A 16701-nucleotide genomic window follows, 5' to 3' on the forward strand; every position below is an offset into this window, starting at 1 on the left:
AAACGGTTTTACATTTGAAACGTGGTTTCGGTTTTTGTAAAAATTGATTTCATTCTTTAAACTAAATATTGTAATTCATCATTGTTTAGTTCTACATTTTCCTGGTATATCTCACATAAATCATCACTATTTACTTTGCATGAATGTTGAGATATTCTTTATTCTTTAGAATTAGACATATCTGAAACTTCTTGCAATAAATCTGCCTGTTCGAACGTTTTATTTATTAAATAATTTCCAGAAATCTAATCTTCCGTGTTTAATTTATTTTATAATATTCTAGGTGATTTACCTAAATATATCATTCTTATTCTGCATATCACTTCAAGTAGACTACTGTGATTGTATAACCACCTCTACTTCGAATATGAGAAAATAGATATTCTAAAGAAACCTGATTTACTTTACAAGTTAAAATAAATATCATCTTGTTCTTAAATATCTCAAAGTAAATGGTAAATTAATAACTTTTTTCTTGCATTTAAGTTTCTTTTTTCTCTCCAGTTGATTATATATATGTGTGTTTCTGTAAAGGTACTGTACCTTTTAATACAGATATAATAAAATCTTTATTTTTTCATCAGTTGTCGTCAAAGCTTGTACTAAATTTGACATTCTACTTTCACGATGGTGTCATTTGAGTTGAACTTTCCGAATCCGACATTATACTGTATAAGTACGAAAGCAACAACAAAAACACTCGCGTACCTACTTCAACAATTGCAGGTAAATGTTTTACAGTAGAGCCTCGATTATCCGACCCCCGATTAAACGACACCTCGGTTAACCGATCGCCCTAGTCGGAAAATTTCAAATGTCCGCTAGTGATGTGGCGCTACAATATTTGCCTATGTCTTGGCTACTTTAATATTATTTTTACGTGTTTTAGCTGGCAACACTGGCTCGACCATGAAAGGAAGCCAGTATTTAAACGAGGCTTAATTTTCTAATTTTTAACGATACAATAGCGACGATTATTATTTTTAAAAAATTTTTGTTAGGCTTAGCATCGATGAAAATTCAACGCGAAGTAGGTTAATAGCGATATACTAATATACTAATATACAGCACTAATTACATGGGATATAATAATATACTACACTAATAATGGATTTTTCATCCTTTTCAGTTATCCGACCAACCCCAGTCCCCAATTGAGTCGGATAATCGAGGCTCTACTGTGTTTACATTTATAACAATTTTAGACCCACTTTTATTTCGTAATGTCAAATATGGAGTGATGTCTTATATTATGAATCTGAAATCTGACGTTTGAGTGGAAAATTCACTATACTTGTATGTGAAACCTGTAAATGTCGATTATGTCCAGCAACAATGTCCAGATTCAGTTATGGATAAATTACAGGTATTTCTGCAGTTACATGTAAAATTCTGCCTGTAATAATGATTTAGGTAAGTGGTTCATTACATAAATTATAAATAGGAAAATTAGAATGATTAGAAATAGATCTTTCTTAATTTAAATCGCTTCGTCAGTTCGTAAATGCAATGTTCATAATAATAATAATCATGTTTCACTCATGCAGCTGTATTGATCCTATATTAATCAATGAAACAAAAGTATTGGCTGATCTTAACAGGTTTTCTCACAGCTGCCGAGCTTTACTAAACAAAGTACTGAAGATCACAGGTTTTACTGTATTTATTATCTGTATTGTAGAATAAATTATACCTAATTCGTCTTTATCTAATATTTCATCGAGTGCACCATTTTCTTTGTCAGAGGATCCATAAAGTAGTGACATGTTGAAATTTATTTGAACGGAAACTACAGTACATCACAGTTAATGTAACTTTGTTTGTTCCAGGTATCAAACAATTGTGAATAATAAGAGAACTTACCACTTTCAGCGAGTGTCTGAAGCATTTTTTTTTTTTTTTAAGAGATTTCTCATAAACTTGTAGACTTTGTTTAGGATCCACTTAAGCAGATCGTTTAGTTGCAAATAAATTTGAAATAAATAATAAAATACAACTCAGAGAGCTTCTAATATTGCTGCAGCCATAATGAAATTATACAAAATTGGAGTGAAAATTTGATAAAATCGAACAGGTAATTACACTTATTTAGAATCATTTCTTACCTTAAAATATATGAAGAAAAAATTAATTACGTGACTTTGCCATCTAACGCATTCCTTTCAACTGTTACATCGACGACACAACGGTTTTGTGACGTAATAAAAAAAAATTGTTCTTTATTTTCGCAGGCGTAAAATATTTTAAAATATCTGAATTTAATTATTTTTTTCATTATATAAAACCGTAATTTCGTGTAATTCGTAATTCTCGTGCTACAGTAAATAATACTACACAGTATTTAGATACAACCAGCGAAACTAATGTATTAATTACACGTGTTTTCTGTGTAAAATGACTCACTGGCCTATGATTTTGCTATTTTTACTGAATTTACAATTAAAAAAAGTCACTTCCGAGACATTTTTACATTTTTGGACTGGGGAGAGCTTGAAACGTCGAAAAAAATGATAAATAAATAAGATTTTGGAATGTTTCTGTGTGTTAGTTTCTGTTTCGAATATGAAGAACGTAATAAGGTAAAATAACAGATAATATAGTTTTGTTTGCGAACGTAAAAAACCGTTTATCTGTTTATCGCACGACTGTTTTGGAATGTTTCTGTGTGTTAGTTTCTGTTTCGAATATGAAGAACGTAATAAGGTAAAATAACAGATAATATAGTTTTGTTTGTGAACGTAAGAAAAGCTGTTTATCTGTTTATCACACGACTGTTTTATTCTGCGCAGCCGAGTAATTTTTGTTTGATTAACAATATTGTTTTTAACCGTTTAATTGCATATAATTAAATACATTTAATTATATGCAATTAAATTTTTGCGTTTTCTCTCAATCGCAGTCCCTACTCTTTGTAACTGTTGTGTAATTGTAATTCAAAAGAAAAAGATTAATTAACGTTGTCAATGCAGTTAATATATTCATCTTAACTGCATTATTATATGCAGTCGACCCCCCTATAACACGGTAGATACGTTTCGCTTTTTATGAAATTCATGTTTTAAGAGTCCTTAAATACATGAGCCAATCACAGCACGTGTGCAGTTTACCGACTACGGCTGTTTGAAAGGTTTTCTTCCATAAAATTAATCGATTCTAGGCTAATTCGACTCAACATTTCCAAAATACGTATAATTTTTGGGAATAATCCATATAAACTATGATATAAACAAAAAATTGTAGGATTACTTACCGAGTGTGCACCGTTCGACTACGCCATTGCTTAAGCTTGTTTTCGTCGTGGAGCGGCGTATCGAATGGCGCTCGCGTGTTTCCTAATAAATTATTTTTCTGCGAAAAATTCGCTGAACTTTGGAGACATCATTAATATAAATATAATTTTTATGGACGTTAAATAATAAATGGTATGTAGTAGGTCCGCTGCTCGTTTAAACTCAACGGTTTGTGCAATATCCGCTATTGGTCTAGATTCGACCAATCCTGTCGCGACACGAGTCGGCGATGACGTTTTACCGAATTATACGAGTTTTTTTAGCGTGTTTGTAAGAATACGGTCGCAATTTTTTCGCCGTCGTATAGGAATCCGAACTATATGAACCCGTTTTATAGGAGGTCTACTGTATTCTTTAACCTTTTTCCGGCTCATATTAAAAAAATCAGTGAAATTCGTCATACGGCGCATTTTTTGAATTTTTGGATAATTTTTTAAATCGAGATATTTCGCTTCAAAATTGCGCTATATTTAATTTGATTTTTGTGTTTGATTAAAAACATATTACACTTTACGATTGTTTAATTTTTAGTTTAATACAAATTTAAAATAATATTAAAATTTCGAAGTTCACGAACAATAGAAAAAGAAATTAATTTACAAAAATTGTAGCATTACTTACCGAGCGTGCACCGTTTGACGACGCCATTCTTGAGCTTGTTTTCGTCGTAAAGCGGCGTATCGAATGGCGCTCGCCTGCTTCCTGATAAATTATGTTTTTTTGCGAAAAATTCACTGAAGTTTGGAGACATCGTTAATATAAATATAATTTTTATGGACGTTAAATAATAAATGGTATGTAGTAGGTCCGCTGCTCGTTTAAACTCAACGGTTTGTGCAATATCCGCTATTGGTCTAGATTCGACCAATCCTGTCGCGACACGAGTCGGCGATGACGTTTTACCGAATTATACGAGTTTTTTTAGCGTGTTTGTAAGAATACGGTCGCAATTTTTTCGCCGTCGTATAGGAATCCGAACTATATGAACCCGTTTTATAGGAGGTCTACTGTATTCTTTAACCTTTTTCCGGCTCATATTAAAAAAATCAGTGAAATTCGTCATTCGGCGCATTTTTTGAATTTTTGGATAATTATTTAAATCGAGATATTTCGCTTCAAAATCGCGCTGTATTTAATCTGTTTTATGTGTTTGATTAAAAACATATTACACTTTACGATTGTTTAATTTTTAGTTTTATACAAATTTAAAATAATATTAAAATTTCGAAGTTCACGAACAATAGAAAAAGAAATTAATTTACAGAGATTCGCTAAACTTTGTACGTCTGTTAGTTAGACGCATCTGTCTTCTTTTAAACAAAACAAACTGCAGCTCTCTAGCTAGAGCGGGGGAGAAGTTATTGCCATTATTTACACTACCTCTCTAATTACTTAGCCGGGGGGGAGAGGCAGTGCCGTAACTAGCCATTCCTGTGCCCTGTGCAAGAACTTGCATTTAGGCCCCTTAATTAATTATGTTTGGGAAAATAATAAAACAAACACGTGCATTTTGGGACCCTCTTCCAAATGGGCCCTGTGCGGGTGCACCTGTTGCACCTACCTAGTTACGGCACTGGGGAGAGGGCCCGATTGTCATCGTGAAACGACGCCGATTAGTGAGCCGTACGACCGATACGGCTTACTTAATTGTTTACGTATTTTTTCTTATTACGTAACTGTGTAAATCTGACTTTACCCTCACGTATATATAAACAGTTATGAGTAAAGTCCTTGTTCTCTGTCTCCCTATATGACTACTGCGAAAAGTGGAAAGTGGCTTGGGTATTTTTAGGTCAAAGTTTATCAACCACTACTCCTTGTTTGCGTATAATACGTCAGTACATGCATCTACAAACGAAAGTCCTTTTTATTTTTTATATGGAAGAAACCCGACTTATCCATTTGACCTAGTTACGAGTCCTGCTTCAATATCTTACGATATAGAAGTGAACTTCGCCTCCGAATTACGTCAACGAATGCAACACGCACATCAAACGGCTCAACGATATTCTGAACAAGCGGCAGAGACAAGACAAGAAAGACACCGCCGACAAAATAAACCTCCACGTTACCGAGTGGGAGACAGAGTGTTATTAAAGAAAGTTATGGTAATATTTACGATCCGACAACCGGAAGAAATCTCTGTCAACGAGATTGAAAAGGTCAACCTCGGACACGAGCAGAATCGACCCCTTCCAGAGAAGTGAAGCCTCGAGGCGACCCAGCCCAGCTAACCCCAAAGCCTATTGTTCAATCATATTAAGGGTCCCTCAACAACTGCATATTAATCCTTTTATTCCTTAGTTTATATTTTTCTAATGAGAAATAGATTTTCATATATTCGTAGAGTATAATAAAAATATTTGAATTCGAATGTTAGAATATTATCTTTAGAATTTTTAAATCTTTCGAAGGACTTTTTCTTAAATAATTAGATTGCCGACAGAGAGTACACCAACGCGTGATGTATCCATCTAAATACCTCTATTCCGAACTCAATGACAATCTTTAGCAACTAAACTATTACTAACATTTATTTTTGAATACAAGAACAGTGCAACTTCGTCACCTTCACAGGAAAACTTCTGACTCACGTGACGCTACAACCGATTTTTCTGTGTCCTCAACTCGCTCAGAAGGAAGGGTAAGGAAAACATTTCCAGCCACAAGTGTTATCAACTTACCTACGATTCTCCAACATCCTAAAACAGTTAGTATCCGTACATTCCAACGGTAAACCTTATCCAATAAATCATCCAACTCACCAAACAAAGGATTTCTAGACTCAACGTGAACTTTGAACTGATTACCCTCGTATCCAGGTCAACGAGAACTTCAACTGACCAATCGACCATTCCGGTTAGAAGGCACCCTGTCCTCTAACTTTCAGCAATAAATATTGTCGCGAGTTTGACACGCGCCGAGGTTTATTTGTATGGCCATAGTGTTAAGTTTCACATCAAATGGCATTCTTCTGCTACAGGACTTAAAGTTTACAATTAAAGTGCAAATTCGTCATTTTGTTGTGTTCCCGGGAACACCTTTCGACCTCCTCACCTGTTAAAACAACCTTTAACTCTCACAACAGTTGACACATGACGAATTTTCCACCACGAAGCTATAAAAGCTACTTCTTTCTTACCACCACGGAGAAGTCTCTGATCTACGGCTGGTCGGAAAGGATTGAGTCTTGAATGATCTTTATAACTTTGTGCGTCGATCGACAAGAAAAAAGGTTTAATATTTTCTTCTACGTGGAATTATACTAGAGGTATGAAACAATTAATGTGAACTCTCTCTCCGTGTATTAGGAGCTAGCGAACCTAGTTAAAATCTCTCGATGTTAGAGTTTGTAATGGTAAATATTTGTTATCTAATAAACCATTGTTTCAATTGTTAAACGGTGTCATTTACTAGCATCTCGCCTACGCCTTAACGACGACCCCTCTCACCTCCTCCACTCGACCTGAAAAAAGGAATCCTCTCAGGATCTCAACTAGTAAACAAGCAATCCGTTGACAAGTGGGTAGTTTTCACCAAGCTGTTGCCGACAAAAAGAGGTACGACCTCGTCATACCTCCTGCGTCCCACATATATTTCATACTTTAGCTCTATAACATTTCAAAGATACTGTATAAGTATATATGTTTATATGTTACCACTAAAGCTCGAAAGTCGTTAATCTGCAGATTACCCAGGTAATCTGTTTTATTCTATTTTAGTTTAAATAATGTCGTATAAAACTGACTGCACGTACAAGTTTGTTTAAAACAAGCGACTCAAAATGGCGGCTTCAGAAGGGTATTTCGACTTACTTATTTACACCTTGATTGGTTGAGAACCTCTAGCGGAACCTTCTTGTGACTTATGGCAGGCGTGTTGCGTGTTCGGAGTGAAATATCTAGTTTGGGTAGTGTTAAATTTAAAACAATGTAATGCTTTTTCTTAACTTATTCTGTTGTTTGTCAGAAAAGCAAATTGTTGGTTAACCTATAGACCTGGATTATTGTGTTGTATTGATTATTATATTGTGTTATTGTGGTGATTGTTTTGTTTTATAATAAATGTATTTAATAAATTTGTCGTTTTTTAGAAATAAAGTAATATTCTCAGTGCTAAATAGTCGGCATTTCAAATTAACTTACATTTGTTACCATACAGTAAATAATTTCTTTTTATCTATTAAAATAGCATTAGTATAATGAACTTCAGAAAAATTATTTTCTATCAATTTATCGTTAATTCAATAAATGAAATCATTAAATTTATGTTTAGGTCAGAAACAATTTTGCTATTATTCAATACTATTATGGCGCCCAAAAAGAAATACAATTATACTGCAAAACATGGGAGAAACTGGAAGAATTAAAAGGTAATTAAGTACCAGCAATTTATATTTTATATTTATTTGCGCAAATTTCATTTTGAGCTTGGTTAGCTCCTGATCCAACAGATGACCCACTGAATGCTTATTGTTGTTATTGTATTTAATTGCATACAAAAAAGGTTTGCTTGCACATGCCAAAACAAGAAAACACAAAGAAAAAATTGCATTAAAAAAAGTGCCAAATCAAGTAAAAAATTGCCACTTGCGCCAATAATAAATACAGAAACAAAAATTGCAAAATTAACATTGAGTGTCTTCGTTGTTGAGCATGGCAGTATTAACACTGTAAACTATCTAACAGACCTACTACCTAAAACTGATGATAAGTCTAAAGGTTTTGGGGAATTGAAACGTCGTTACACTAAATGTTCGATGCTGTTAAAAAACGTTATTGTACCATCAGTCATAGAGGAATTGATTAAGGACATGGATAACAGTCCGTTTTCTGTAATAATAGATAAATCAACCGACATTTCTACAACCGAGATTCTGTGCATCGTGGTAAAATATTTCTTCAGAATAAAGAAAAAATCACCACAACCCTTTATGGTTTCATTCAATAGGAGGAAGATTGTGATGCAGATTACATTTATAATTCATTTAAAAATCAGTTGTTGCAAGATGGCTTAAATCTACATAACCTAATTTGAATAAGAGTTGACAATGCTAGTGTCATGATTGGAAGACATCAGTCATTTTCTACATTGTTGAGAGATGATTTTCCAAGCTTGGCTCAGTAAGATGTGTTTGTCATTCACTTCATCTGTGAGGAGAAAAAGCATGTCAAACCGTATCAAGACATTTGGAATATCTTGTCTGAGATGCTCACAATTGGTTTTCCTATAGTTCAACACGGAAAACTCGATACGAAAGTCTGTATGCTACCATAAATGAAAATTCAAAACCTAAGGAAATATTTAAACTTCAGTGGAACAAGGTGGCTTGCTCGCTAGGAAGCTATCAAGACCATTGTAGATCAGTCAGAAGAATTACTTTTAGTGTTTAGATTAGCAAAGGAAGAAGATAGATGTTTTTCTGCAGAGCAGCTTCGTAATATAATAAAGATTAGATATAAGGTGTGACGTTATTCGCATATCGCCCCATTCTTTTCCTATAGTAACCATTAAAAGACCAGGCATCGTCATATTACGTAATTTATTTGTTAAACATAAATGTCACATGAAGCACGCGCTACTCCGTACCCTAAGCGAGCTGTCGACGATCTTGTCTGTATATAATACAGCAGGAAACTAAGAGTTTCCTCGCATACAAAGTTTTAGATTGATGCAAAATTCTCTAAAATTTCTATTCACGATAAAAAGAACTTTATTAATTAGTGCGAAAATACATAAGTTGTAAAATTTAATACAAAGCAATTGTTAAAAGATACAGTAGTTTATTAATAGTTAATTTAATTAACATATACCAAGGATTTCTTGCATTTAAATTATCTGGAGTTAACCGAACTTAATACTTTATAGGAAAACATAAGCATAAAAATATTAATTTTAATTATAAAGTTGTCAATGTACAGTAGTTCTTTACATTGAATAAGTATTCTACTGAACACCTGCCATCTCCTAACAATTAACTAACATACCGAATATTTTTGAACGTACCAGACATCTACATCACTAATGTAGCCTATATATAAATGTAATTTGGGTAAAAGATTGCTGACTTTTATGTTTGAACACAATAAATTTTCACATCAATTATCTTTTTATAATGGATATCAATTAATAACATTCTATTGGCCGAAAGGTCATTTATATAATGCAACTTGCATTTGTTATTGCATTGAAAGGATCATTTAGGATCATTTAAAATCATTATTTTCCAATGTATGCAGTTATAAATTAGGAAATAACTTTATATAGGGCTCTATACTTTCAAACAGATCCTTGTTTAAAAATAAACAATTGTCTTCGGTGTCATCTTCTGTAGTAAATTTCAACCTAACCAACTCGTAAGATAATTGATTTACATCATCAACTAATATTTGTGCAAGATTTTCGACACAATTGAAAGTTTTAAGTAAATATGCAGGGAATGTACTTCCCTGTTTCATGTGACATTCAAGACGAAAAGGAACCTGAATTATTCCACATAAATGTATATTAAATTGGTTCCACGTGTTTTCTATCAATATATCCCGAATGTTCTCCACATTTCTCCAATCATTTCTCAATGCTCTTATATCTTTCAGTCGAAGAAACTCTTTCTCTATTTTCATAAATATAAATATTTCCACTTGACAGGAAAACCAAACTCTACCGTGAAGTTCATTCAGCCTTTCAAACGTAACGTTTGTAGACTCGTAAATGTCAACAATAAAGTATATTTCTGAAAAATCTAAAGGAATCCAGCCAGAATTGTTAGAATATTCGTACTTTTTAACTGTGTTCAAAAATATTTTTTTGTCTTCTTCATTGTCGATTTCGTTGTATATCCTTATCGAAAGGTGCAAAGGAAACACAATTTTTTCTAAATTCTTGAAGCAAGTTTTTGGAATATTTTCCTCTTTAAATAAACCAAAATAAAACATAATAAAATTATGATAAGTTGTAAACTCTATATCATGTGGTATAGTAGAATCGCTAGTAACATTCAAAAAAGGTACTTCAGGGTTCTTATACAAATACAGGGCAACGAAAAATTCTTCAATGGACTCGTGCACGCAATTAAAGTAAGGATTATTGTCAATGTCAAAGCAGTGAGAAAGAAAATCCAAACCATTACAAAAAGTCTTATTACTATCACCGACACATTCATTTAATTCGTCGGTTGTAAGTTTTTGTTTCGTATCGAAGGGATATAATAGAACTTTTTCATTGGTATTTTTTTCGTAAATTGACTTTCCTAACCTAACTAAAATATCTTCCAAAGCAAAATACTTTCCTATCGGCACATTGAAATTTATTTCGAGTTTTCTCTTTGATCTATTTGTAATCAATTGCATTATATAAATATACAAATCTGTCTTTCTTTGTATATTTTCTAATCGATTAGTGCTATGAAAACAACAAAGCATGTGCAAGAATAATGGAATTTTAGACAAAGTAAAATAAAATTCTTTTTCTAATATTTTAAGGAATGTTTGTGTTTTATCAACATTTTGTTTGAACACCAACTTCGCGTATTCTTCCTGCTGTTCGGGTGAAAATTCTTGAAGATGAAATCGAAAATTCATGTATTCTCTTACTTTTTCTGCTGTGTGAGGACGACTCGTCACTATAATTGTTAACTTTCGAAAAATACCAAAGGAACCCTTTCTTAAAAAATTTTTGGTTCTATCAAAACTATTTACATCTTCATCGTATTCATCTAAAATAATTAAGACATTTAAATTTGCTCTCCGTATTTTTTTCTTTATTTCTGGTTGTGAAGTTTCAAACATATCTTTTAGAACAGCATCTTCCAATTTCTTATCACTTTCAAGTTCCGTTAATGTTAAGACTGCAACAAAGTCGAAATGATTTATGTAATTGTTTGAGGGATCATCGACAGCCCAATCGTACGCAATCTTCTTGCACAATGTAGTTTTGCCAGAACCAGGATCCCCACATACAAGAATGTTCGTATGTCCATTATCCACTTTTCTAAATATATCCCTGATATCAAGAATGTCACCAATTGGACTAACACCAAAATTATCTGTTTCCTGCAGTTTTAAATTAACGTAATAATGCTTTAGAGGAAAATCTCTTCTTTTATTCTCCCATAAGAAAGACCTCATATAACTGTTTTCTGTTTGGTAAAGTTTCTTCAGTCGTTTTTTATTAATTTCAAATGTTTCTGAAAAAATCTCGATTGTTAGATAAAAAACACTTGTTTAAATGATTGTACATACTACTAAAAAATGTAGAAAAACATAAAATATATATACAGTAAAACCTGTAAATTTCAAATATGAAGAAATCAAAAAATAGTCAGTGTGAGTTATGGATAAATTACAGATATTTCCGCAGTTACATGTAAAATTCTGGCTGTAATAATGATTTAGGTAAGTGGTTTATTACATAAATTATCAACAAAAATATTTACGTGATTAGAAATAGATTTTTGTTATTGTAAATCGCTTCGGCAGTTCGTAAATCATAATGGCTGCCGAGAACGAAAAACTCTGCTCTAAACCGAAATATGAATTATTTATAAAAACTTCATTTAGTTTTTTGCTAAATTAGAAATATAAATAATCATGGTTTACTTATGCAGTTGTATTGATTTTAAATTAAAGAATGAGGCAAAAATATTGTTAGATCTTAATAGATTTTTCCACACCTGCCGAGCTTTTCTTCACAAGGAACTGAAGGTGACAGGCTTTACTGTATTTATTATTTATATTGTAGAATGAATCATACCTAATTCGTCTCTATCCAATATTTGATCCAGTGCACCATTTTCTTTGTCAGAAAATTTATAAACTAGTGACATGATGAAATTTATTTCAACTGAAACTACAATACATAACAGTTAATGTAACTTTATTTGTTTAAGATCTCAAACAGTTGTTAAAAAATAAGAAAACTTACTACTTTCAGTGAGTGTCTGAAGCTTTTTTTTTTTTTTAGATTTTTAAAAAACTTTTAAACTTTGTTTAGGTTCCACTTAAGCAGGTCGTTCAGTTGCAAATAAATCTGAAATAAATAAACAAATACAACTCAGAAAACTTACAAAATTTAAATTTTGTTTTCATTCTCTAGTAGAAAGCCAGAAAATAGTATAAAGTACAGAAAGGAGACCCGATAAATTCTATAATATGACAATTATAAATAATGTAATTAATTATTATGTTTGTTTGTCCTATTATACAATTTATTATATAATTGTCTACTAGGACATATTTTATAAGTAGGACTTATTGTATTGGTCTCCCGGTTCTGTGACTTTATTAAACTTGCATATACAGTTTATAATCTCGAACAGAATTACAGAAAAAATAATCTCGAACAGAATTACAGAAAATATAATCTCGAACAGGTAATTATACCTATTTAGTCTTATTTCTTACCTTAAAGTAAATGAAGAAAAAATTAATTACCTGATACGCCATCCGACGTATTCTTTTCAACTGTTAGTGAACCACACAACTATTGTGCATTATTAGGAAAAATATTTCTTTAAAATATCTAAATTTAATTATATTTTCTTCGTATAAAACAATATTTTTTAATTCGTAATTCTGCGCTACAGTAAACAATACCCTTCAGTATTTACATACAACCACCGAAACTAGTGTAATGATTACACGTTTTTCTTTTTTAAATGACTCACTGGCCTATGATTTTTGCTACCATTACTGAATTTACAATGAAAACAGTCAGTTGTGATGGTAGGAGTACAGAGCAGCCAGCATCTAGGGTAAAAACGTCCGTCGCTGTATAAGTGATATAAAATGGGCGTAGGAAGGCTGTAATGACGAGTGTGTAGTATGTGCATACCGTATAAACTGCTAGATGTGAAACAGTGAGGAAAAAATGCGTATAAAACGCAATTAAAGCTGGAGACCTTTTGCATAACAGCGGATATTTTGTGATAAAGAACTAAAGACATTAATGTTGTTTCTGATGCAGGGAAAATTTCCCTGCATCAGTTGTCCCTACACCATTGTCGTGTGTACGAGTGTTCGCGGGCTAACGACACCATTTTAGCATTTTTAATGTCGCTTTCTCTCGTAGATGGAATGTATTATGGTGAATTAAAGTAACTCGTTTTGTTAATATCGATGAGTGCCTGCGTATTTCTTAATAAAGTTGTTCTTAATTAAACGAAGCAAATAGCCGGAAATAAAAAATCGTTCGTAACTTTTAAACGGTTGATCGTAAGTAATTTTTTTTAATACCAATCGATTCAGCGTGCCAAATTACATCTAGATATATCTATATTTATTTGTTAATATTAAGTTTAAGACCTTTTTTAGCTGGTTACCTTTTGCTTCAGTCTAACCGGTCAACCTCAGACACGAGCAGAACCGACCCCTTCCCGAGAAGTGTAGTCCCGAGGCGACTTAGCCCAGCTAACCCCAAAGCCTATTGTTCAATTATATTAAGGATCTCTCAACAACTGCATATTAATCCTTTTATTCCTTAGTTTATATTTTTCTAATGAAAAATAGATTTCCGTATATTCGTAGAGTATAATAAAATATATTCGAATGTTAGAATATTACCTTTAGAATTTTTAAATCTTTCTTTCGTAGGACTTTTTCTTAAATAATTAGAAGTAGAATGCCGAGAGAGAGTACACCAACGCGTGACGTATCCATCTAAATACCTCTATTCCGAACTCAATGACAATCTTTAGCAACTAAACTATTACTAACATTTATTTTTGAATACAAGAACAGTGCAACTTCGTCACCTTCACAGGAAAACTTCTGACTCACGTGACGCTNGTATCCATCTAAATACCTCTATTCCGAACTCAATGACAATCTTTAGCAACTAAACTATTACTAACATTTATTTTTGAATACAAGAACAGTGCAACTTCGTCACCTTCACAGGAAAACTTCTGACTCACGTGACGCTACAACCGATTTTTCTGTGTCCTCAACTCGCTCAGAAGGAAGGGTAAGGAAAACATTTCCAGCCACAAGTGTTATCAACTTACCTACGATTCTCCAACATCCTAAAACAGTTAGTATCCGTACATTCCAACGGTAAACCTTATCCAATAAATCATCCAACTCACCAAACAAAGGATTTCTAGACTCAACGTGAACTTTGAACTGATTACCCTCGTATCCAGGTCAACGAGAACTTCAACTGACCAATCGACCATTCCGGTTAGAAGGCACCCTGTCCTCTAACTTTCAGCAATAAATATTGTCGCGAGTTTGACACGCGCCGAGGTTTATTTGTATGGCCATAGTGTTAAGTTTCACATCAAATGGCATTCTTCTGCTACAGGACTTAAAGTTTACAATTAAAGTGCAAATTCGTCATTTTGTTGTGTTCCCGGGAACACCTTTCGACCTCCTCACCTGTTAAAACAACCTTTAACTCTCACAACAGTTGACACATGACGAATTTTCCACCACGAAGCTATAAAAGCTACTTCTTTCTTACCACCACGGAGAAGTCTCTGATCTACGGCTGGTCGGAAAGGATTGAGTCTTGAATGATCTTTATAACTTTGTGCGTCGATCGACAAAATAAAAGGATTAATATTTTCTTCTACGTGGAATTATACTAGAGGTATGAAACAATTAATGTGAACTCTTTCTCCGTGTATTAAGAGCTAGCGAATCTAGTTAAAATCTCTCGATGTTAGAGTTTGTAATCGTAAATTTTTGTTATTTAATAAACCGTTGTTTCAATTGTTAAATAATGTCATTTATTGGCATCTCGCCTACGCCTTAACGACGATCCCTCTCACCTTCTTCACTCGACCTGAGAAAAAGAATCTCGACCCCTCGGAATCGAAACTAGTAAACAAGCAATCCGTTGACAAGTGGGTGTTTTCACCAAGCTGTTGCCGACAAAAAGAGGTACGACCTCGTCATATTTCCGGCGTCCCACATATATTTCCAACTTTAGCTCTATAACATTTTAAAGATACTGTATACTGTATAGTATATGTTACCGCTAAAGCTCAAAAGTCGTTAATGTGTACAGTACTGTACATACAAGCGCTCATTTAAAAAGAACCATTTTCGTTTTCGAAATGAAGCCGTTGGCTTTGCTATAATTTACACGAATACGTTGACATACTCGGTGTCAAGACAAGTCACATGCTACAGATTGTTGTAAATGCGCGTGAAATTTTAGAATGCTGAAAACATGTAAGATGTTTGTAACCACAAGCCAAACCTTTTTCTCCTGATCACCATTTGGGCACAATTTCACGACTTTGAAAGCTTGTGACATTGTAGTTGAGTTCATATTATCAAGTCGCATTTTGAACAACATTAGCATCCTGTCAGTGGTGCAACAGCAATGTTCAGCACGTACCGTTAACTCCAGTATGAACACTACAGGATTGTCTAGGATTTTAGATTTTGTTTGATCATAAACTGGTTTCGCGTAGTTTTTCTAACACAAAGAACTTTTTCGTCTGTGCGAACGCCTTTACCTTTAAACTTATTTGTTAAAATGTCCAATTTAGATGCGGACAATTTTGCCATTTTCTAATGTCGCCGACATTGAACATAAGAAATTTGAACTGTTGCGCTCAAAAGTCATGATGAAATGACCTTAATACAAAATTTTCTAGATTCTTTTCTTAACCCTCTTGCTACAAGGTAGCATATCAAGACACATATCACAAGACGGTGTCGTATACGACACTTAGCTAAAAAACTGTTTTTCCTTACATAAGTTAGATGTGTTTGGTTTAAATAATAAATATACGTAAAAAGAAAATATGTATATGTACAAAACATACAAAATTGTGTCTAATTAGGAACAAACTTTTCGTATTCGTCATCTATATTTGCACCCTGTTGCCGTAACAATTCTTGACGAATTTCTCCGTGTGTAGTAAACCGTTGATATTCTGTCATAGTAACCTTCCAAAGAACGACAGATAATCAAGAAATAGTTCTTTAGGCTTTTCCTACCTGATGAAAAATGTTAACGTACAGCACAAGAAGGTGTCGCATCAGACACCGGAGCACTTCATTATACCTAAATTATAAAAAGAACTGAAGGTAAACGACTTACTTTTTCACGCCGCTGTCTTGAGAACTACTGCCCGATAGGGTAATTTATGGTCACGACCCCCCAACACTAGCGCTGTTTCTTGTACAAACGAAAACAAACAAGACGTGTCGGATACGACACCATCTTGTGGAAAGAGGGTTAATAAAGAAAACACGTGTTGCAGATTTTTCAGTGAATCTATTTGCATTCATAGAAAAACCTGCCTCCAAAACGGTGCTAGTCACCATTTTGGGCACAGTTTTGCTTTTTGGATGCATTTGGGTGCTAAACAAATTAGTAATGAGTGGTCCTACTGCACCAAAACCGATTTAGTTTGTCTTTTTACACTCTGCCACTTTGAAAAACCGAGTGGGTC

General features: G+C 33.4%; 1 protein-coding gene across 1 annotated transcript; it reads right to left on the reverse strand.

Annotated features, from left to right (window-relative positions):
* Positions 1-9056: 9056 nt before the first annotated feature.
* LOC111613559 lies at positions 9057-12174 on the reverse strand. Its single transcript, XM_023354909.1, has 2 exons — positions 12042-12174; positions 9057-11475 (listed from the first exon to the last, which is right to left on the reverse strand). The coding sequence occupies exons 1-2, from the start codon at positions 12112-12114 to the stop codon at positions 9530-9532; spliced, it is 2019 nt and encodes a 672-aa protein (XP_023210677.1). The 5' UTR covers positions 12115-12174; the 3' UTR covers positions 9057-9529.
* Positions 12175-16701: the final 4527 nt, after the last annotated feature.

Source organism: Centruroides sculpturatus, unplaced genomic scaffold (assembly GCF_000671375.1).
Source record: "Centruroides sculpturatus isolate CEXI.00-Female unplaced genomic scaffold, Cexi_2.0 scaffold1761, whole genome shotgun sequence".
Lineage (NCBI taxonomy): Eukaryota > Metazoa > Arthropoda > Arachnida > Scorpiones > Buthidae > Centruroides > Centruroides sculpturatus.

What these genes read in the sequence shown, in the direction of transcription:
- LOC111613559 (XM_023354909.1), bottom strand. Translation starts at nt 12,114, where the DNA reads ATGTCACTAGTTTATAAATTTTCTGACAAAGAAAATGGTGCACTGGAT. An exon ending in ATTGGATAGAGACGAATTAG is followed by an intron (nt 11,476 to 12,041) that starts GTATGATTCATT and finishes AGATTTTTTCAG; the next exon opens with AAACATTTGAAATTAATAAA.